Genomic DNA, 22,005 nt, shown 5'->3' on the forward strand with positions numbered 1-22,005 from the left:
TTATATATCTGCAATATATATACATACATACATATATACATATAGAAATACAAATGAAAAACAACAACAGAAAACAATGCTCACTTTTATATTTTTATCATACATACCCCCATTTATATAAATAAATAAATATACATATATATATCACGAAAACCAGGCACCGTTTGCAACACTAAAGCAACTAAAACAAATAAAGGGAAATACAAAAGGAAATTTGAAGGGAGGTACAAAAGGGAATTCAATAGGGTACGCTAAGAAACTAAAAAACGTTAAAAAAAAGAACAAAAATATATAAATAATTTCAGTTTATAATAATAAAGAAATTTTTATAAAATGAGGGACATCTAAATTTTGGTTTGCATTAAATAAAAAACAAACTTTCGTTCTGCAGAAAATACGAGCGAAATCTAAAAGGAAATTTCATATTAAATTTGTAGTTCAATTTAAAAATTCAAAGGGAAAATAAATAATATACGATGACAGGAAACATAAAGGGAAATTTTCAATAAAATTTTGCAGAATACTAAAAGTATGTTTTAAGTGCTTTCTAGTAATTCCTATTATTTTTAGATTGCCTTTTGTATTTCCCTTAATGCATATATTGAAGAACTATATAAGAATGAAAAAAAAAAAAAAACTCGAATTCTATTAGGCAAAGCTTTTTAAGAGCAAATTGCAGCTTTTCTATACATAAATTATATTCATTTGATATATATGTGAATACATATATACCTCCTTCAATGCGAGATATACTCTATAAGTCAGTTTTACAGTTATTTTGTTGTCAATATAGAACCCAAACAGACACCAGTCATAAATCAAGCTGCATATATAGAATGAAAGGAAAATAGTCTATAACAATTATTTCTGTTGTGTATATTGTAAAGAGAAGGCGGCAACTTTTTGAGCAGTGCATAAAGTTAAACATTTAAACATTTATTGACAAACTATTAATAATATTATATATATATATATACAGAAATATATATGATATATATATGATTGTATTTATCAAAATTAAAAGCAAAGTAAAACGCATTAGCATAGCAACAATTGACATTATTATATATGCATATATATATTCACATATGTATGTATATATGCATATGTATCGCTGATTTATTATTATATTATTATTAATTAAATAATTGCAAAAACAAGAGTAAACAAATGATATTGTCCTTGGTATTTACATATACATAAAAAAAAAAAAAAAAAAAACAAAACAAAAAATGAAAAAAAAAAAAACAAAAACAAAAAAGAAAACAAGAAAGAAAATGAAAAATAAAAACAAAACGTTTTTTTATAAACCACAATCCAGTTTCTTGCAGTGTATGCCTTGGCAATAATCGCAATTCGAACCGGTTAAGCAAGCTGCTTTGCATAGCTTAGATTATTTTGTTTTGATTTCGGTTTTGATTTGATTTCCAGTTGAGTTTCAAAGACGATAACAAGTGGAAGTTTCAGACATGCCGCAGGCCAAGCTCCAGCTAAGTCCACATGATCAACAGGTATTGGAGTCCATATTCAATCCCCTAGAGCTGAGCGGCATCGGCGCCCACAATGTGGAAATCCAAGCCGAAATGGAGCTGCTCGATGAGCAGCCCGATTCACCGTTCCTGCCGGCCTCCCGAGAGCTGGAGCTGCAGGGGGTGAGGCTGGCAGAGCGTGGGGAATTGGAGCAGGCGCTGCTGGCATTCGAGAAGGCTTTATATTTAATGGAGCGCGCCTCCATATTGAACAATCGGGCGCAAGCCCTGCGTTTGGCCAAGCGAGATCAAGGTAAGGGAGATGCAGCAAGAAAGAGATTTAACATACAATATTTAGATATGTGAAGGTAAATCGGATAAATATCACAAATGAAATTGGATATACCCAGTAGTAGCACTGATTGATGTATTAGTGTAAATTTAATAATATATTAATAATTCTTATTTTAATTTCACTTATCCTAGACTCGAACCAATCTACATTTTTCCCTATTTCGAGCTTCAACAATAGATGGCGTTTATTACCTGTATTTATACTGTTGTCAAAGCAGTGTTTATACTTAATCAGGCTAAGCAGTGCAGCCGCTTATGTTAAGTTTGAAAGCCCATATGTTGAGTTTTTAATAACTACTGCTAAAGCTTCTCGCAGTGCTACCACAATGAGAGTTGCATCTACTATATTGCCCTCTTACTTAGTACAGTTAGTTCTACTTTAAAAACGAATTCTATTACTATCACCATCACTACTGACTACTACTACTTCTACTACATTTTTATTGCTTCTATTTTTATTAGGACAACCACTATTTGCTACAGCTATTTTACAACTATTATTTTTGCTTTAGACACTATTTTTACTAATATTGCACTACTACTATTCTACTACTATAATCTTAATTATTACTACTATTTGTACTACTATTGTTACCTATACTGTTATTCTACAACTACTATTTTACAAATATTGTTACAGGTACTACTACTATTTTGATCTACTACTACTACTACTACATTAATTACCACTAACATGCTTATTGCCTATTGCTACTGCTACTAACACAACTACTACTATTAATATTGGTGTAATTACTGCTACTACTAATAGTCCAATTACTACTATTCTACTACTATTACCTTTACATCTTCTGTTAAAGCTTCAACTACTATTTTAAGCTAAGTAAACTCAATCCAATTTTCCACTATTTTCGACATCCGTAGAAGCGCTTAGTGATCTAAATCGCGCTCTGGAGCTAGCAACCGAAAAGCAAGCACGCACCAAGTGCCACGCCCACTGTCAACGCGGTGTCTTGCACCGAAAGCTAGAGAATTTGGATGCAGCACGCGCTGACTTCGAGGCTGCTGCACAGCTGGGCAGTAAATTTGCACGAGAACAGGTGAGTGAAACACTTAAGCAGCTATAAATAAAGATTATTCAATACGTAAATATAAATTTGTACATATATTTACAGCTAGTGGAAATAAATCCCTTTGCGGCGCTTTGCAATCAAATGCTGCGCCAGGCCTTCGATCAGCTCAAGTGAGCGAGACGTGAGCTTTGATTTAGGCCAAGAGCTGAGCGGCCTCGTTAAAATAAATAAACATTAATTAAGCTGCGAGACGCGTCGTTTAATGTGATAAGCCAGAGAGCAGGCGGCAAGGGCAACCGCTGCCGCATAATGTGGCAAGCTGCAAAAGGCTCGAGCAGCGCGAGTACGCCAAAAAAAAAAGAAGTGGCACGTGGTGGCAATCGTGCGCACTCGGGGGCCACAAAAACGAAAACAGTTATTAAATGCAGCAGGCCGTCAGATTGCAGCAGGCTGTGGTCGCTGGCACAGGCTGTGCCACAAACTGTGCCCGTAACTGTTCGCTCTCTGAATGCACCGAGTTCACCCTCAGCCAGAGGACCGCAAGCTAAATTAAAATAAACGAAAGTTGTTTCGCGCAGGATAACGAGCAGGAGCAGCAGCAGCAGCAGAGAGAAAGAGTGAGAGAGAGAGAGGGAGGGAGAGACAGGGATAGCTGTGTATATACCACTCGGATTGAGTTTTTGGGGCTTTCGGGCTTTCGGGATTTGCGGTTTGCTTTGGCACGAGCAATTGGCCAACAGGTAAACAGGCAACAGGCAACAGGTAAACAGCCAAACGGTGCACAGATCCTGTAAGCGCGCCAAGCTTAACAGTTAAATGTTGACGATTTCGACCCCCAGCTGTTGTAAGCGGCCTTTGCTTTTATTCAACTTGTTGTTGCTGTTGTCATGCTCGTTCGCTAAGTGAAAAGTGAGTATATCGGCTTAAGAGTAATGAAACTCGGTGAGTATTTTCAAGTGAAATTGCTGACTTGAAATTTACTTTTGACAGTTTGATAAGCTCGTGAGTATTTTTAATTTCTGGTTAGGATTTGTTTGATGCAAACCAGGAATTATTAAATCTGCTTATGCATAAATTATATAGCTTAAAACCAATTACAAACTTTTAATACATGTATAATTAGAGTCCAAAGTTAAGTTGCTAGCTATAGCTGAGCTTAGTTTATAGCTAAGTGTAGTTGTAAATGAACAAGTTCTGGACAAAGAAAATTTTTATGAATATAAAATCAAAGATCATCTCTTTGACATCTTATTGGCAATTTGTATATATCTAATATATATAAGTTAAAGATTCGTTACAAAATTTATAGCGTAAGAATGGAAAGAGCCAAATGCGCACATCTATCTAGCCTGAGGATAAATGAACCTCTTTATAAGGATCATGCCACATTATTATCAAAGCTAAATAAAATAATATATCAATATAAATAGGATGAAAAATACAGTATGGAATATATACTCCAAACAAAACCATTATACCCAGATTTTCCATTTTTAATGGGTTCTGGGTATAAAAACAATATGAATAAACTCTTTACCTTTAACAGCTATTGAAATGCTGTTGAGATTGACGCACACAGCTGTGCAGCCAAAATACTAATAATTATAACAATAGTACACAGAAAAAATTCCATTGTATGATTGAACTTTGAACGGGTATAAGAGCAGTCAGTAATATCCACTTGCAGCACTTGTACTTGTTTTTTTATGCGATTGCGGTCAAAAGACGCGCGCGTCCTGCTGCTGCTGAAGCAGGTGCAGCTCACACACACACAGACACACACACACACACAAGAGTTGCGCATAAGGTGAAAAGGATATAGCCATGCAGTGCAAGTCAAGTGGGTCTGCGTCTGCAGTCGCTGCTGCATAGTAGTAGATGCGCGCCTCGCAAATGTCCTGCTAGGCCAAGTCATACGAGGGTTGTACCAATTTTTGATTGATCTCTTGCAGTTGGAGCTGCACACAAACACACACACACATACATGCATGGGTGCATATATGCCCATATTTATGTGTGTGTGTGCGAGCGCATGCGCATGCAGTTTAATTTTCTGTTAAAGGAAGTTGTAGGTAGCTAAGTTGCTGCGTATCCTGCGTCAGTTGTGCTGAAGCCGCAACAAAAATCGAATGCCATATGTTGCACAGTCACAGTCGAAGTCGCAGTCTCAGCCGAAGTCTCAGTCGCCGTTGCCGTCGACGTCCACTGCAACTGGCAAATGGCCAAATCATTAGGCTCCCCAATACAGATCATCAGCAGGAGTAGCAGCAGCAGCAGCAGCAGCAGGAGCAACATTGGCTCCCCATTGGCTCTTAGCGGAACTAAATGCCAATCTTTGACCAGGCCGGAACTGTAATTTGATCGAAAGAGCTGAGCCAAGCAGATAGACATTAGATAGCATCTCATAATGTTTTTCTTTTCTTCCTGCCAAAATTGTTGGCTGCAAGGCTCTCATTCTAGAGATTCCGCCACTGGGTTATTCACCCTCAGCTCAGCTTGATGCGGCTCAACAGTTGCATTTGCGAGTCCTTTTTTCCAGCTACCTCTGCTTGCCACTTCTTCTTCTTCCTCTTTGTTGTTGTTGTTGCTGCTGGCTTTGTATACCTGGCTGAGGGCGCGTGCCTGCTGTCGTCGTTGAGAGAGGGCCCTGACTTCTAGTCGAGCGCTGGTCAACCAACATATGACGCCGCTGCCGCTGCCGCTGCTGCTGCTGCCGCTGCTGCTGTCTTTTGTTTAAACTCAGCTCGACCAGTTTTTGTCTACTTCTTATAAATACATATACATACATATATATGTGTGTATATTTAGTTTTTTTTGCTCTTTTGATATCTTTTGCAGCAACTGTAATTCGGGTTTATGCAAATATTGTGATCAGACTGCGGACAGTTCGAGGCATCAATGAAATAATGCTATAATTGACGTGAACGCCAAAAGCCATCGATGAGATGTGGTAGATCAACAGCAACAGCAACAAGAGCTACGAGGACATAGGCCCAGTATATTGCCTGAAATTTCGGTATTCATTATGCCATATGGGCGACAGGGTTGATTATATTCTTATTGATTAATTTAAAGTGTGCTGCATGATTGGCCACTCTATCAACTGTCTTGTCAAAATTTTAGCTGGAAATATACTTTTGATGCTGAACATAAATTTTAATTTGTTGATAAATAATATAATAAATGATAAATAATTACTTTACTTTTGATAAGAAAATATTACAAAAGTATTATGGATTTTATTCCAATTAAATAATTATTTTAAATATTTTATTAATGGCATTTTCAATATATGAATATTTAATATATAAATATTTAATAATTATTGAACATATTTTATATTTAGAAAAATGTTTATTTTATGTTTATTTTTTATGACTAAGAATATTTATTCAACAATTAAATTATGAATTTATAATGAACGAGAAAAACTGAAAAAACATCCTTAGCTATTTATTTAAAAAAGTTATTAATACAAAATAAATAAGATATACAGTCGTGCCTCTATAATTTGTGCCCCGCTAAATCGAAAATCGGAAAAATAAGCTGATCCCCTTGCCATTTTTAATTATCGGGATTTTACCATATAACATATATTGAAGTTGTTATAATAATATTTAAATATTAAATATTATTATTATTTTTTTTTTTTTGTTAAAATTTAATTTAAAGCGTACCTCATTTTAAATTTAAAATTATAATTAATAAAATATGTTTATTAGATAAAATTTAAATTAGAATTATCAAAAGAAAAAGCGCTATAAATGATCAACTTTTGTTATTTATTTATTATTATTTATTAAAATAAATTTAAATATGCAATTTTTCTAATATAGTTTTAATAAATACTTATAATTATATAATCATATATTTTATTATATACATTTCTATATTTTTCTTTTCATATTTCTTTACTTCTCTTGCAATTCACTCAAATGTTTTCCATTCTTAATTTCCCATACAAAAATTTTACTAATTTGTATTTATCTCTCTCGCACACATATTTACCTTCTGACAATCTAAAGCTTTTCTTGTATTATCTAACGGCTTAGCTGAGCAGCAGAAACTTCTTCGTCTCACACCGCCGACAGTTCTAATTGGCGTAGATGCAACCAGAGTTGTCCCATAAATCAAGCCAGCAACTGCACTCCCATTTACTCCCACCTCTCTCGCTGCTGGCTCTTGGCTTTTGGCTGTTGGCTCTTGGCGTTTGGGCAACACGCGTTGACATTTATGAATTGCTTGGCAATTTACACGACACAACTGAGACAGGGCCAGCCGCCCGCACGTGGTAAGAGTCAGGTTCTGCGGCTACTCCTGCTGCTTTGCAATTTACACGCCGGCCACAAAGAAAGCGTAGAGCGGATGCCTCTGGCGCCACGTCCCATGAATGGGCCGCTAAATCAAGCAATTATGAGAGCCTTTGTCGCAGCAGCCAAAACATATGCAAATTACGAAACAGTCGCAATTGTTATGAAGATGCGAGCATCTCCCTCTCTCTCTCTCTCTCTCTCTCTCTCTCTCTCTTTCCCTCTCTTGGAGATGAGCTGAAAGGGGCGCAGAGAAATCTGTTCAGTTCAATGAATTGATTTTGTATGGGCATCGCTGACACTGACTTACGCGATTGGCAATGCAACGAGCGCCTAGTTTATCGCCCGCCCAGCCGGAGATTGAGACAGGGCAGAGCGCTGACTGCTGCTAGCAGTAGTGGGACTTCGACTCGTACTTGAGTTTGCTCTCTGTGTGCTTGTTGTTGGTGTTGTTGTGTTTGCCTGGGCATATGCAAAGCGACCGCCAAGTCAAGAAGCTCTGATCGGGTCTCGTTTTGGTGCCGCAAAGCCGCCGACGCCGCAGTCGACGCTGCGTAAAGCCGCACGCCACATTTCAATGATAAATGTGCAGAGAGCTTGCCCCGGCTCCAGAGTCGAGCTAGCTAGCTAGCCCAGCTCCTAGCTGGGCTCGAGAGCTCGCCGGCTGAGCTATCCCAGCTAGTTGGCACTGCGATTGCTCTTGGGCAGCGCTATATTGGGTAAATTGTTTTATTGCAGTTCAATTGTTGGGCCTGGACTTTGGGTACTTGGGACTGTCAAACGGCGGCGGCGGCGGCGCTCCTTCGAGCTTACAGCATCGAGCTACCCCCCAAACAGTAGTTCAGCAGACATTTGATGCCAGTGTGAAGAGTATATTGAAATGAGCAAAATGTTTGTAACGTTATAACTTGAGATCAGAGAGAGCGAGAGAGAGAGATAGAGAAGGAGAGAGAGAGAGAAGCGAAAGTGAAATATACATTAAAGAGTGGATATAGAAGACTGAAATAATTATATACATATGCCTAAATCCGTCAGTTGAGTGAGGGAACTAACTGAGATAATAAGGTATAGAAAGAGAAAGAGAGAGAGAGAGATAGAAAGATAGACTACGTACTCAATCAAACAAGAGAGGTAGTAAAAGAATCAAAGATAGACAGAGAGGGGAAAAGAGAGAGAGAGAGATAGAGAGAGAGGTAGTGAAGGAGAAGGACAGAGAGAGGGAAGCAGAGAGAAACAGGGATATATATATATGTATATATATAAAGAAAGAGGAGAAGAGAGGCAGCAAGACAGAGAGGGAAAAATACGGCTAAAATGAAAGGGAGTGTGAGCCGAGAAGAGGAAGGCAGCAAAGCGGTAAGAATTTTAATGTACAATTTATAAGATATCCGTTTATTATGAGAGGAAAAGAAATAGAGAGAGAAAAAGATAGAACAGCAGAATCATAAAAAAAAAAATATTACTTCGGAATAATTCTCTTGAATAAATATTTATTTTATTTTTTAAAAACTATATTAATAGTTTTATATATTATTTAACAATAATAATTCAAATAAACCCACAGTGAGTTAGTGTGCTTCTCAATTCGGTCAGCCGTCTCGTAAACCCTTTCTTATTTATATCTTTGCATCTCCTGCGCTGCGCTGCGCTCTGCTGCTGCGGATAGCTGAAGCTCTCTCATATGTCTAACCGTATGCGGAGATTATGGCATCATTTAGAGTCTTGTGAAAAGTTAATAAATGGCTTATCTGACCGTGCGGCGACATGTGTTTGGCTTAATTGTGTCAGCGTGTGGGTTGCCGTTTGGAAAGTCCACATCGAAGTCAGCCCCTGCCCGGCCAAGCCAGGCCAGGCTGAACTTTCGCACAGACCAAAATGGTCAAATGAAATAACTTTAACCAAATTGCAACTGCAATTGCAATTGCAGTTGCTGCTAATTACGACAAACAGCAGCAACAGTCGCAGCAGTGGCAGCGGCAGCGACTGCTCCCGTTCAACTGTCAGAGATTTGTGCGGGCGAATTGGCGCAGTCCCAGCCCAATCCCAATTCGAATCCCAAAAACTCTAGTCGGTGCCTTATTTGTAGCAAATTGTTTGTGGCGCCAGCGTGTTGAACAGCCAAACGACAAACAACCAAACAAAATGCTGCGTTCGTAACAAGACCTCGCTCGCTCCGGACAACATCGACAACATGCCCCCGTGAGGAGGTCGAGTGCGAACGACGGGGCCATTTGTAAGGCACAGCCCAAAAATGGTCACATTGGAATTCAATCTTAAAGCCATTCGCAATTAATATCAAATGAAATTGAAATAAATTTCAACAGAACTGCGATGCCACCTAGCTCGAATCCACAGCCAAATCCCAATCACAATCCCAATTCCAATCCCAATTCGTATCGAGGTCCAAGCCCTCGGCTCGTTGCCAATTGCGAGTCGCTGATTTTCATCATGCGTTGCATTGAGGGGGCAGTTGCCCCAGCAGCACAGGCACAGCCACAGTGCCTGCCAGCAGTGGAGCAGCTTTCGCCGGCTACTGTGTCGCCACGCAGTGGTCAGTGGGCAACTGCAACCTTTTGGCTTTGCGCTAATCGCCATCGTATTCCCAGTTCCATTCGCTCTCTTCCCCAGCTCAACAACAATAATTTTATCAATTTTTGCTTTATAATTGTGCGCAGCTGAAATGGCAGAGCATGTGCAAGGTGTGACCAGGTTTGAAATAAATAAAATAAATATAAATTTAAAATTTAACATTAAAAAAAAAAAAATAAAATAAATAAATAAATAAATAGAAAATGTAAAAAAAAAAAAATATCTATAAATAAATATAATAAAATATAAAAGGCATATATTTGATTTACATAATATTTAATTTATAAAAATATCAAAATTAAGTATAATTAAAAACTTTCCAAATAAGAACATTTAGATTCGTGTATTTAAATTATATTTTATTTTATTTTATTTTTGTTAATTTAATAATTTAATAGCTTAAATATTTAATAATTCGTTTCTGGCAAAAGAAAAAATAATAAAATAATAATTAAAAAAAAAAAAATTAATAAATAAAATAAAAATAAAAAATAAAAATTTCTGGCCTAAATCTAAATTAAGTTGTCAAATGAATTATGCATTTATTTAATAAAAATATTTATTAATTTTTTTTTTTTTTTAAATAATTTTTTAAGGAACAACAATATATTCCATTTAATATTTATAATCATTTTAAAGCTCAAATTAAGATTAACTTACAATAATAATCCAACGCATTCTCAGTTCTCACAGACGCTGTCTTAGTCTACTTTGGATTCAATCTAAACAGTTGGCCAAACCTCTTTTCATTTCGAAACGCAGCTGGTCACACTGCCCGGCTGTCCCACTCAGCTTGGGTCAACAGTAAACTACGCAGATTTCATTGTTTGGTCAGCGGGTGCGGGAGCGGGCGCAGCCGAGTAGAAAGAGGGAGCAGCATGTAAATGTCCGTCTTGTTGCTAGTGGCTCTGGCCAAGTGGCCAGCAACAACTGTCGGGGTCTGCATGCTCTAGCCAAAGGCTCTCTGCGGCTGCCCAGGAGGCTTGTTGCTGTTGTCTTAAATTAATACCAAATTGTCAACGTTTGCAAAATGCTGCAAGCCGCGCACCAACGCCACATGATAAGACGCAGGCCAACAGCCGCAGCAGCGGCAGCAGCAGCAAAAGAGACCAACAGGCCTGGTCCACGCTGTAGTTGGGGCTTGGGCTGCCTGCAGAGCCAAAGCTGAAACTGAAGCTGAGACTGGGGGCTGGAGCTGGAGCTGCGCATGCGTTTTGGATCTATGTACGTCTGTGTGGCTGCTTTGTTTTGCGGCTTTCGCTCGTTTTTGGTCTCGCTTTGGTCTAAGGTCTTCGATGGTCGTCAATTGATAGCCAGATTTGTGCAATTATCATTTTAATAATTGCCAACAATCTGCACGATATGAACCGACTGCTGCCTGAGCAAACCGCAAAGAGCAACAACAACAGCAGCAGCATCCATTTAGTTCGGGCCGTGTTCCTTCTCCTGCTCGTCGTGCTCATAACCAGTAGCCAGCGCCTTCTGCTTGCAGCTGTTGTTGTTGTTGTTGTTGTTGTTGTTGCTGTTGTTGCTGTTGTTGCCTTTTAGCTTTCCGCATTTGTTAGTCCGGGCGCACATCTACATAATAATAAATTTATTACAGATTTCCGTCTGATTTGTTGTTAAGAATTTTCGTTGTATGCAGCCAACTGCTAGCACCCACTGTGAGACAAATAGAATACACTTAAATGGTTGCCCACTTAAAAGATGACGGCAGATTGTGCGATAAATCAGTGAAGATTGCCGGTGCGTAGAACAGAAGCCTAGAAGGGAATTGCAAAGGCTCGAATTGACTGTCAAAGGAAAACTGCAACTGGTGATTTTAAAAAGTATATCCTTAAAAATATATTTACAATTGTAAAGAAATACTATTCTAATAATTTTATAATTAAATGCCTATGTTTTTAATACTGTTGATGAAATGTCTGAAAGGAAAGTGTAATTTCTAAATATTTTAAGTCTGTGAGATTAAAAAGATTATTAAAAAAAAAATATTTTTATAACTACTATTGTAATAATTATAAATAAAAATTAAAAAAGAAATGCATCATATATTCGAAGAGTATTTATTTTCATAAAATATTTATTTTCATAAAATATTTAATTACTAAATTCTTTTTAAATATGAAATGAGAATATACTTTTTGTTTTACTGTAGTCCGCATAATATTTGATATTTTAACTATATTCTCTGTAATTTAAAATGTTATGAAACTAAAAATATAATATTGTAATAATTATTTTTCATTATTATTATTATTTTTTAATTTTTACGCTAATTTTAAATTGATTTATTATCTATTTCCATATATTGTGATACTCAAAAGTCAGCTAAAATGGGTCTAATTATTTTTTAAATTTAGCTAGTTATGTAAAAACAGAAGTCTAAGACTTAAATTGAGTATTTGATATATTTAGACAATTTTCAATTTAATTTCAGATTTTAATTTTATTATATATTAAGCTGTCAACCAAAGCAACAGTCAAAGCAAATCAGAAAGCTCACAGAATTCTTATTACAGACAGTTAAAATTCAGACAGCCAATTGGTGCTTTCTATGCAGACACACACACACACACACCTACACACACAAATCAAATACAATTGAACTAACGGTTTTGGCTAAGCTCGGCAACTCAACTTCACCACGCAGCAAGCTGTAAGAGGCATACAAGAGAGCCCGACAGCGCTGCACACGGACAGCACACAGTGACAAACCCGTTTGTTTGCTTGCTTGCCCTGGCAGCGGGGTGAGCAGCACGCGCAGTCGACGCCCATCGGTGAGCTCGGCCAATCAGCGACGAGCACTGCGCTGCGCCACGAGCCAAGCGACCAAGTGTAAAGGCATTCGGCGCAGCGAAACAGCAGAAACAGAAGCCAACGTGGGATTTGTTTTTGTTTGGCAAAGAGCCAAAGAGAAGGTGAGCGAGAGGGAGAGGGAGGAGAATGCAATGCAAACAAAGCTGAGGGTGTAACTGGGAATGTGTCGTAGTCATAAATGGGGCCGATAAAAATGGAAAGAGTAATAGAAAATGGAAAATGGAAAACGCTATGCGATTTACACAGTTGCTCTAGCTGTTCTATTATCGTTGTTGTTGTTGTTGTTGTTGTTGCTGTTGTTGTTACCTGTGCCGCTTGCGACTGCGCATATCAAACGATGATGGATGGGCACGCGTCTGGCATAAGGTGAATCCGTTACAAAAAGCCAGGCGGTTGCGGCTACCGCTAACCCTCGATGCGAACCCTCGCGCTCTGAAGCGCATCGAGGGCGATCTGCCAGCCAACCAGCCAGCCAAGCAGCCAACCAACAGCCCTCATCGTAGCTACAATAAAGAATGACTATCGGGGCTGATATAGCGCTGACTATAGGTATAGAGCTATATAGCCCATATATGGGGTCTCAGGCATGTGTCTATGGCATGCTTCGCTTGAGCTATTGCGGCTTGTGGCACGCTCGTGTCTTGGAATGTCCTCGGGGGTGTCTCCCGATCTTCAGTTAACTGTTGTAATGGCGTGCACATGTCCTTTAAATGCATGCAAAGGCGTCCGAGGAAATTGCGCCAAACGACAAGAAGGAAGGAACTGATCGGAACAGGATCGTTAAATGCTGTTGCCAGTTGCTCGAAGTGTGCCCGCGTTTTCTTGTCAGGCGTAACCTAGGCAGGTGTGTGGGCCACAGCGCCATAAACTGGAAATAACTAAGCAGCGGCAACAGCAACAGCAGCAGCAGCAGAGGCGACCAAGCGAGCAAGGATGAGCTAGCAGAGAGAGAAAGAGCAGAGAATAGGAAGGGCACAACGTTCAGGACGAGCGACTAAGAAAAAATTGTAAACTATGTGGAAAGGTGCATCTAAAGGCGAAGAATGTAGCCGCAGCCGCAGCGGCAGGTGATGAACCATGATTTTTAATTGCTTTACAATTTTCGATAAGTGCCAAACTGTTTTTAAATGTTGCAGCAGAGTTGCTCTCTGAATCGAAATATATATGGAATTATAAGAAAATTAATAAGCTTTAATATGAGCAAAAATACTTAGGCTAAGCAAGCTACATCTTTATCATACGCTCAAGCCGCAGGAGTTAGCCATAGAGATATTGAAAGAAGAAGAAATTCTTTGCTGAAAAAATAATATATGAAAAATTTAAGACAAGAGCGGAAATAATATATAACAATATAAATAAGCAACAATCTTAGTTTTCTTTTGATTCACAATAAGAAAATTGTATATGTATATCATATCAAATTTATAAATATTCATATGTATTGTTTTTAATTTTTTTGTTTTTCATTTAAGTAAAAGTAATTATATAAGTCAATATATAAATATTTTAACAAACAGCTTGGAAATATTATATAATTTATAATTAAGATATACAATGAAATAAATGGTATGTCTACTCAGAATCAGCTTCGGCTTTAAATTAATTTTCATTATATAGAAGCTTTAAAATAAAAAAAAATATGTAAAAAAAAAAAATAATAATATAAAATACGAAATTAAAAAATTTAATTTTCCCATTTGTCTAAAATAATGTGCAGAATCAATATTAAAAAAATAACGAATTGACTAAATAATTGTCCATTTTGCTAAATGGAATGTTAAGAAAATCTTTTCATAATAATATTTTCTCATACTTCAATGCTTGATTTACATAGGTCAAAAATGTGTTTTTAATTTTTTTTTTTCTTTTTATTAATAATAATTTAGGTATTTTATACATTAAAAAAAGAAATTCTGAAGCTGCCTGCTCAATCATTTTTTCTCCAATATTATTTACATTAACAGTTTCAATTCCAAATTATAAGCTGCTTACATATGCTTAGCCAATAATCCGGCTACATATCTGTTTAAAGAGTACAAACTTCTCACACTCTGGGATCAGTCAGATCATTTAGATCACAGTTTGCTTAACGCTCAACCCTCGAGTATCCTTTGGAGTTGCTCACACGCGCCTGTACTTCAGCTGAGTCAGTGACAAGCATAATCTTCGGGCTGGACAACAGTTGGTGTCAGTTGTGCCAACAGCAATAGCAACTGCAACTGAAACAGCAACAACTGCAGCAATAACAACTGTAACAGTTACAATACGAAATGAGCAGCGCGGCGAGGGCAGCGCAGAGCAACAATGCAGCAAACGCCCGCCAAACTTTAACTGCATACCAATTAGTTGAGAAACGCGTGCTGCCAACAAAAACAACAACAACAGCAGCAGCGACAACAACAACAATTTGAGCTGCGCACGATCAAAGCAACTGATAGAGAGGAGAACAGGCGGCGCGGGCCCTGGCGCTGCGTAACTGTGTGTCTTGACCCTTACAACATGCAGGACAACAGCAACAACAACAGCAACAACAAGAGCAACAGCAACAGCAGCGGCTGCCAACTGCTGCCAAAGTTGAAAAACCAGAGTTGGCAACACACACACACACACACACACACACACACATACACTCAAACACACACAAAGAGGCAAACATAAAGGGCTCAAGAGCCACCACTAAAGTCAACACCAATACGAATGCAACGAGGGTTCGTTTTGATTCGGCTTACACACACACTCATACTTATGCACACACACATACACGGCTCGAGCCTCGATTTTCGGGCCAAGTCGGCCTGGCACTCGCTTCACCGTTGGCTCAATTTAGAACCGCACAATCGGCCAAAGATTCAGTCAGGTGCGAAGCACCGAGCGATACAGACGTGTGCGTCTCACAAGCGAACCAGCTTTCCATACACAAAGATCTGTTACCAAAAAATTTAAGAAAAATATACATAAAAAACAAAGTAAAGCTAAAGTTAAAGAAAAGTTAGTAAATAATTTGAGAAATTCCAGCGATCTTTGTGTTCGTGTCTCGTCTTCAAATTGTTGTCAAGCTTTAGTTGAAATAAACTAAACGAAAAAAAGAAATCGAAAATTATATTGGCCAAATTTAACTTAGCCAAGTGTATTTGCGGAAAGTGCTAAACCAAAAAAGTACAAATTAAAAGCCAATAAGAGCCAGTGCTTAAGGCCAACAAAATGAATCATTTGTCGCCGCCGCCATCGCCGCACTCGCAGCCAAGTCCAGCGGGCTACGCGGGTCCAACTCTGGACAAGCAATGGATGCAGCGCGCCTCGGCCTTCAATACGGTTATAGCATCGGCTGCCGCACAAAAACTAAACAATCGAGGTGAGTAGATCGAAGAAATATATGATCTATGGCAGATGTGAGAGAACTTTAAAGTGAGGTCCAATTGAGCCTTGATGAATTAGTGTATAGAATATCTCAGAAATTCCCTGAAGATCAGCCAAATAGAAAAGCTGAGCAGAAAAGACTTTATGAAGGTCTGAAATATTTAAGGGATATAGCCTCAAAGATGAGCATTAAGTAAGCGCTTGATATATATGTATATGGAGGAAATAGTCTAGTAATCTGCAAATAAAATAAAAAAAGTCCTTATTAAGGTTCAAAAACTGAAAATATATATATTATTTATATTTAAAATATTTCCACAAAGTAAAATGAAAATTTTAAAATATCTAATACAAAATAGTGTCCAAATAAAATGTTGTTTAATGCTTAAACAAGCTCAGAGAAAGAATAAAGAGAATAGAAGCAAATCATTTAATTAATAAGAATTTCTTGAAGAATTTCTTGTTCAATGATCCATTTTGATCAGAGCTTCAAAGCTACTATTATTGCAAATCTTATAATTCCCATTATATTTGAAAATAGCTCTCATAATTTTCATCATTATTAAATTTTTTAAGAATTGCCAAATAAGTAAATATAAATTATTAATATATTCTATGTATTGAAAATGATATATATTAAATATATTCTAAAACATTTAATTTTTTTAAAAATATATTCTAATATATACAAATATATATATTTAAAAGACCTTTATAAAATATATGCATTATGTATATTAAGTCAAGTTAATATCACTTCAACTGCTTCCATAATCATTGAATTTAAAATTCATTCAAAATATAGCTAATCAAATGTTGATCAGGAAATCTCATTGATATTGAATATTATCAGGCATTTTTATTCATATATTTCCTTCTATGTATCTCTATATCTAATTGTCAATTTCTATATATCGAATGCTCCCATGTAGATCTGCCCTTTCTCTACAATCCGCTGCTCTACTCGAGCGCTCTGCTTTGGCCGCAGTTTCTGCTGTCGTCGGCTTCGGCTCTGGGCACGCCCCTCACGCCAATGACTCCTAAGTCGCCCGCCTCCATTGTACTGGGGCAGCGCGATCGCGACTTTGCACTGACGCCCGAAAAGGAGCAAGAGCTGCAGCACAACAGCAGCCGCAGCAATCATGTGCAGCTGCAGCAGGACGAGGACATGCCGCTCAACTTGAGCACCAAACAACGCGCCAGATCCGACTCGGAGCAGGATCACGATCACAATAGCAGCAGCAGCAGTAGCAGCAGCAGCCGCAGCAGCAGCCTGAGCGGCGGCAGCCTCAGCCTGGATGAGCGGGAGCAGCCACTGCATCTGACCACGCCGCCTCCTTTGAGGGCTGTCAATCTGAAGACTGCCAATGCTGGGACTCCCTCGCAGCAGCGTCGCTCGCAGGGCAACATCATCTGGTCGCCGGCATCCATGTGCGAGCGCTCCTCGCGGCATGAGGCTGCAGCAGCAGGAGTAGCAGCAGCAGCTGCTGCTAGTGAAGACTTTGAGGAGCAGCAAGTGGATCCCATAGTGCGCAAGTTCAAGTACGAACGTCGCTCGGCTGCCTCCATATCGTCAATGCAGTCGCTGCAGTCGCCGCTGTCCTCGACGAGTGTCGCACAGGATCTGGACTTTGAGACGGCGCAGCAGCAGCTGTACGCACATCGCAGCGCTTTCATGGCCGGCCTGACTGGCAACAATCTGGAGCTGTTCACACAGCACCTCAAGACACAGCAGCAGCAACAGCAGCAACATCAGCAGCAGCAGCAACAACAACAGCAGCAGCAGCAGGTTAAAGCCGAGTCGGAGGCTGAGCAGGAGAGCAAACGTTCGGCAGCAGCACTCATGGGTCTTGTGGCTGCCGCCGAACTGGGCTACATGCGTAATCAACACCAGCAGCAACACACGACCCAGCAGCAGCAGCAGCAGCACCAACAGTTGCAGCAGCAGCACCAGCAGCAGCAGCAACATCCTGACTCAACGGCCACAGATGTTGCGCGTCGTTCGTCCTCCTCATCATCGTATCAAGGCGAGTGCGAGCAGGAGAAGCGCACCGGCAGAAATTTTCAGGTAAGCCAGACGGGAAGTTCATTTGATCCACTCTTTTTTCTTGTCGTTGGTCAAAATCGAATCAGAGTTAAAAGCGGAAGTGCAAGAGGCTGAGACTGAGAGAGAGGAGAAGGAGAAAGAGAGACAGATAGAGAGAGAGTGGCAGAGGCAGAGTGGAGCATTTCTATATTTATTAATAGCAAACTCCTATCTGAGGTATCTGCCAGAAATCTAAAATGGATTTTCTATACTTAGTTATCTGAAGTATCTGCCATAAATCTATGAAAACTAAATCATAATCTGCAGACTGTCAAAGCCTTGTCCTTGCTGCTAATGACCCAATCACGTGACATCAGCTGGGGGTCGAGATAGAAGCCCTTTTTCAATTTCCCTTTCATATCGTAAACTCAGTGCATAAGTCTTCAGCATATATCTGGCTATATCGCTTGCATTGCGTGTCTAACTCCCCCTCGCAGTACCTGCCTCCCTCCCGCTCTCACTCTCTTTCGTTCTCTCTCTCTCAATTTACCCGTGTTAATTGTTTCATATTTTCGAGGTTCCTGTCGCGTTTTAATTGCTCTGCCCACAGTTTGTCCACCCAATTCAATTTGGGAAAGTGGCGCAGCACAATATCATGTCATAAAGAACACAAACTGTTTGCATTTACATTCGAACTCTTCTATGGAAATTCAATTAGGCACAATCGAAATCACGCAATTAGTTAATCAAATAATTTTGATTATATTCCGAATGGGCTGGAGCAGTGAACCCTTCCTTCTCCCTGTAAGGTCGGAGGCCCTTTGGAAGATTTATGCATTGAAATGACGCCTTCAATGTTTTGGGCTCAATCATAATTGTCGTTTTGTTCAAGGGCTCTCGTAAGCACATGCATTTTTTGCCACATTAAGCACCGGGGCACACGACCAAGGTATGTCATATGAGCTGCGTAGGGTCGGTGTCCAGGGCATGGTCGGGGTATGGTCATGCTCTGACTACCCCCGCTGTCAGTTTATGTTTTTATCAAAGGCATTTCAACACCCGCGACTGCCAGCTACGTTTTCACACATTCGCCAGAGCAACGTGGGATAGAGAGAGGGAGAGAATGAAAGGGAGAGCATGTGAAATGCGATAGCCGAGCTAAAAGGGTTTCCAGACATATGGTCGAAACAGTTGCGCGAGTCCTGGACGCAGGCGCAGTCATATTTTTTCTTGGCCCCGCTTTTTTTTTTGTAAGTCTTTACATCTGCTGCTGGCCCACCCGGCCAGACTCGACTCGACTTGACTTGACTCGGACTCCAAGCGGCTGAGGCTGAGTCTGCGGCTGAGGCTGAGTCTGCGGCTGAGTCATGTATTTGGGGTTTCTACGCGAGAGTTTTGCCAACTTCCGCTACGTTTTCGAGCTGAGCAAATTGACATTATGGCTCAGACTGGGGCCGCAACAATGGGCCAACTAATTGGGGCTCTGTCTAGGCATGGATACAGCTCAAATGCAATCCACAAATAGAAAATCCAGAAAGCACAGTGAAAACGTAAAATAATTTGTGATATTTCTTCTTCTCTTTTTGCTTCTTGTTTTGGAGCAGTTGTGTAGCACTTGTGTCAATTGACAGTATGCGTAGGTTTTCGAAAGGTTTTTCTCATTATTAATAATATTTTTGTTTTGTTTCGTTTTTTTTTTTTTTTTTTCTCTCACTTTGTTTTTTCTTATAAATGTCACACACGTAGCCGAGGTGGTTGGGAATGGGATTGAGTTGTGTCAATACGGGAGCGACAATGTTTAGATACTGTTGCATGTTGCAGCCAGACAAACTGTGCAAACATTTAATCTGCTCGATGCGAAGATGTTACGAGGCGCAGAGCAGGCCCGTTGCCCAGTCCTCGATACTCGATACCCAATGCCCCCACAGCTGTGTTTGGCCTACAACAACACACACACATGCACATATACGTCTATATATCAACATGATATACAGATATTATATATATATAGCTTAATAACACTTTTTCTTGGAGAAATGTATTTCACTTGAGATTTAACATTGAGTCGTAGCTGAGCTGCTGCTGCGGCTATTTGCTTAGCTGTTTCATAAAAATAAACGCAAAAAGTATTATGATAAGGCTGCCACGCCTTCCGCGCTCTCTATCTGTCGCCCCTCCCTTCGCCTGCCAGTCAGCCATATTGTCTAGCTGTGTCTGTGGGTTTTACCCTATTTCGAGGCACCTGTTGCCAAATATTTGCCCACTCACAAATCTAGTTTAATTCATAAGTATTTGGCACACACATTATTATTCTGTTTGAGATTTTATTTGCCGCCATCAGGCTGTTCAAATAAGACATCTCATTATTTCAATTATTTACTATAGCCTGCTCCAATTCGGCATTGTTTTTCTTGCAGTGTAAACAGTGCGGCAAATCATTTAAGCGCTCCTCAACACTATCCACACATCTGCTAATACACAGCGACACGCGGCCATATCCCTGCCAGTACTGCGGCAAGCGATTCCATCAGAAGTCCGATATGAAGAAGCACACGTACATACATACGGGTAAGTTTCACGCTCTCTAAATGTCTCCCTCTTTCCATCTCTCTCTTTCTATACATCTTCTCTTTCCATATCTAGCTCTTTCTGATATTAGCATATGTGATAAGCAGGCTCTGTTTGTGAGCTGTTGACCCACATGAGTTAAACTTTGGCATGTGCTAAAAATTAAGAGAGAAAGGGCTGCTCTATATATAGCTATAGCTATCTATGTATATTAATATATCTCATAAGAAGTCCTCAATAAATTCATATAATATTCCAAATTCTTTTCAATTTCACATGCAATAAAAATGCATAATAACTCCTTCTCTATCTCTCCCTCTCTCCCTCCCCTCTCTCTCTCTCTCTCTCCCTCTCTCCCTCCCTCTCTCTCTCTCTCTCTCTCTTTTCGCTATATATAAACCCTATAAATGCTCTGCAAATATGTCAAACGTATAAACGAACTTAAACAGCACTGACTTGACAGCTCTTTGCATGCATGTCCACCCTAATGTGTGATTTGAGCCACCCTCGTAGAGTCGCAGTCAAGTCCATTAAAATCGGCAAACGTTCGTCGATGTTTATCAGCTTTCAATTTGTCTAATTGCTCAAAATATAATAAAGTTACACAATTAATAAACACCTACCCCTCTCTCTCTCTCTCTTTTGCTTCCCCTGTCTCTCTCTCTCTCATTTTATAAATTTGCTTTCATTACAATAATTGTTTTTTATTGATTTGCGCAGGTGAGAAGCCACACAAGTGCACCGTCTGCCTGAAGGCCTTCAGCCAGAGCTCCAATCTGATCACGCACATGCGCAAACACACGGGCTACAAGCCCTTCGGCTGCGGCCTCTGCGATCAGTCCTTCCAGCGCAAGGTGGATCTGCGGCGTCATCGGGAGAGCCGGCACGAGGAGGCGCCCTCAATGCCCATCAAAATGGAGGTTAGCAGCAGCAGCTGCTAGGCCCCAGCAGCTATAAATATATATAATGTAAATAATAAATAACAAATATCCATACATATATATATATATGTATTCCATATACATTTATGTACATATCGAAAGATGAGACACCAATCGAATCCAGTGGATTTTAAGCTAAGAATACCAGTTACCACCAAGTTGGCATGCCTGCAAATGCAAAGTCGTCTAAGTCGTTGCTATGAAGCCAAAGTTTGTTTTGTTTAGGCAACCGAAAAGAAAATTTAAAAAAACATAAAAAAAAATATTAACATATTTAAATATATTGTTAAGCGAAAGGAAAGTGTATTTCTCGCGCACTAGTTACTAGCTAAGTTAATCTCTGCTCAATCTTATATCTAAGCTCTGTAAATACGCCCAAAAAAAAAAAAAAAAAGAAAGACTTTTCAAATTAGCTCTTTAAGCATATTTATTTATAAGTAAATAAATATTATTTAGATCTAAGCTAACATAATTTATTTCATAGTTAATGTTTTATACATCTTTTGAATTTGTTTATTTTTTTTTTACCCTAAATAC

The 22,005-nt window shown here is 39.2% G+C and overlaps 2 protein-coding genes across 3 annotated transcripts; both read left to right on the plus strand.

The window, feature by feature from the left end:
* Positions 1–1,408: 1,408 nt before the first annotated feature.
* Positions 1,409–3,106, plus strand: LOC6582685 (tetratricopeptide repeat protein 36 homolog). Of its 2 annotated transcripts, XM_002008341.4 has the most exons (3): positions 1,418–1,782; positions 2,709–2,884; positions 2,960–3,106. In XM_002008341.4, the coding sequence occupies exons 1-3, from the start codon at positions 1,470–1,472 to the stop codon at positions 3,029–3,031; spliced, it is 561 nt and encodes a 186-aa protein (XP_002008377.1). In that variant the 5' UTR covers positions 1,418–1,469; the 3' UTR covers positions 3,032–3,106. The 2 variants fall into 2 exon arrangements, with proteins under 2 accessions (XP_043865349.1, XP_002008377.1); XM_044009414.1 differs by lacking the exons at positions 2,709–2,884; positions 2,960–3,106 and adding an exon at positions 1,956–2,221 and having other exon boundaries at positions 1,409–1,782.
* Positions 3,107–15,424: 12,318 nt separating this feature from the next.
* Positions 15,425–21,893, plus strand: LOC6582686 (zinc finger protein sens). Its single transcript, XM_032731793.2, has 4 exons — positions 15,425–15,928; positions 16,866–18,001; positions 20,377–20,527; positions 21,248–21,893. The coding sequence occupies exons 1-4, from the start codon at positions 15,778–15,780 to the stop codon at positions 21,466–21,468; spliced, it is 1,659 nt and encodes a 552-aa protein (XP_032587684.2). The 5' UTR covers positions 15,425–15,777; the 3' UTR covers positions 21,469–21,893.
* The last annotated feature ends 112 nt before the right edge of the window (positions 21,894–22,005 follow it).

This window comes from Drosophila mojavensis, unplaced genomic scaffold (assembly GCF_018153725.1).
Source record: "Drosophila mojavensis isolate 15081-1352.22 unplaced genomic scaffold, ASM1815372v1 contig_74, whole genome shotgun sequence".
Taxonomy (NCBI): domain Eukaryota; kingdom Metazoa; phylum Arthropoda; class Insecta; order Diptera; family Drosophilidae; genus Drosophila; species Drosophila mojavensis.

Excerpts from the sequence above, each read along its gene's own strand:
- LOC6582685 (XM_044009414.1), top strand. The coding sequence starts at position 1,470 with ATGCCGCAGGCCAAGCTCCAGCTAAGTCCACATGATCAACAGGTATTG. Across the intron at positions 1,783-1,955 it reads TTTGGCCAAGCGAGATCAAG|ACTCGAACCAATCTACATTT; the intron begins GTAAGGGAGATG and ends CACTTATCCTAG.
- LOC6582686 (XM_032731793.2), top strand. The coding sequence starts at position 15,778 with ATGAATCATTTGTCGCCGCCGCCATCGCCGCACTCGCAGCCAAGTCCA. Across the intron at positions 15,929-16,865 it reads ACAAAAACTAAACAATCGAG|ATCTGCCCTTTCTCTACAAT; the intron begins GTGAGTAGATCG and ends GCTCCCATGTAG. Across the intron at positions 18,002-20,376 it reads GCACCGGCAGAAATTTTCAG|TGTAAACAGTGCGGCAAATC; the intron begins GTAAGCCAGACG and ends TTTTTCTTGCAG.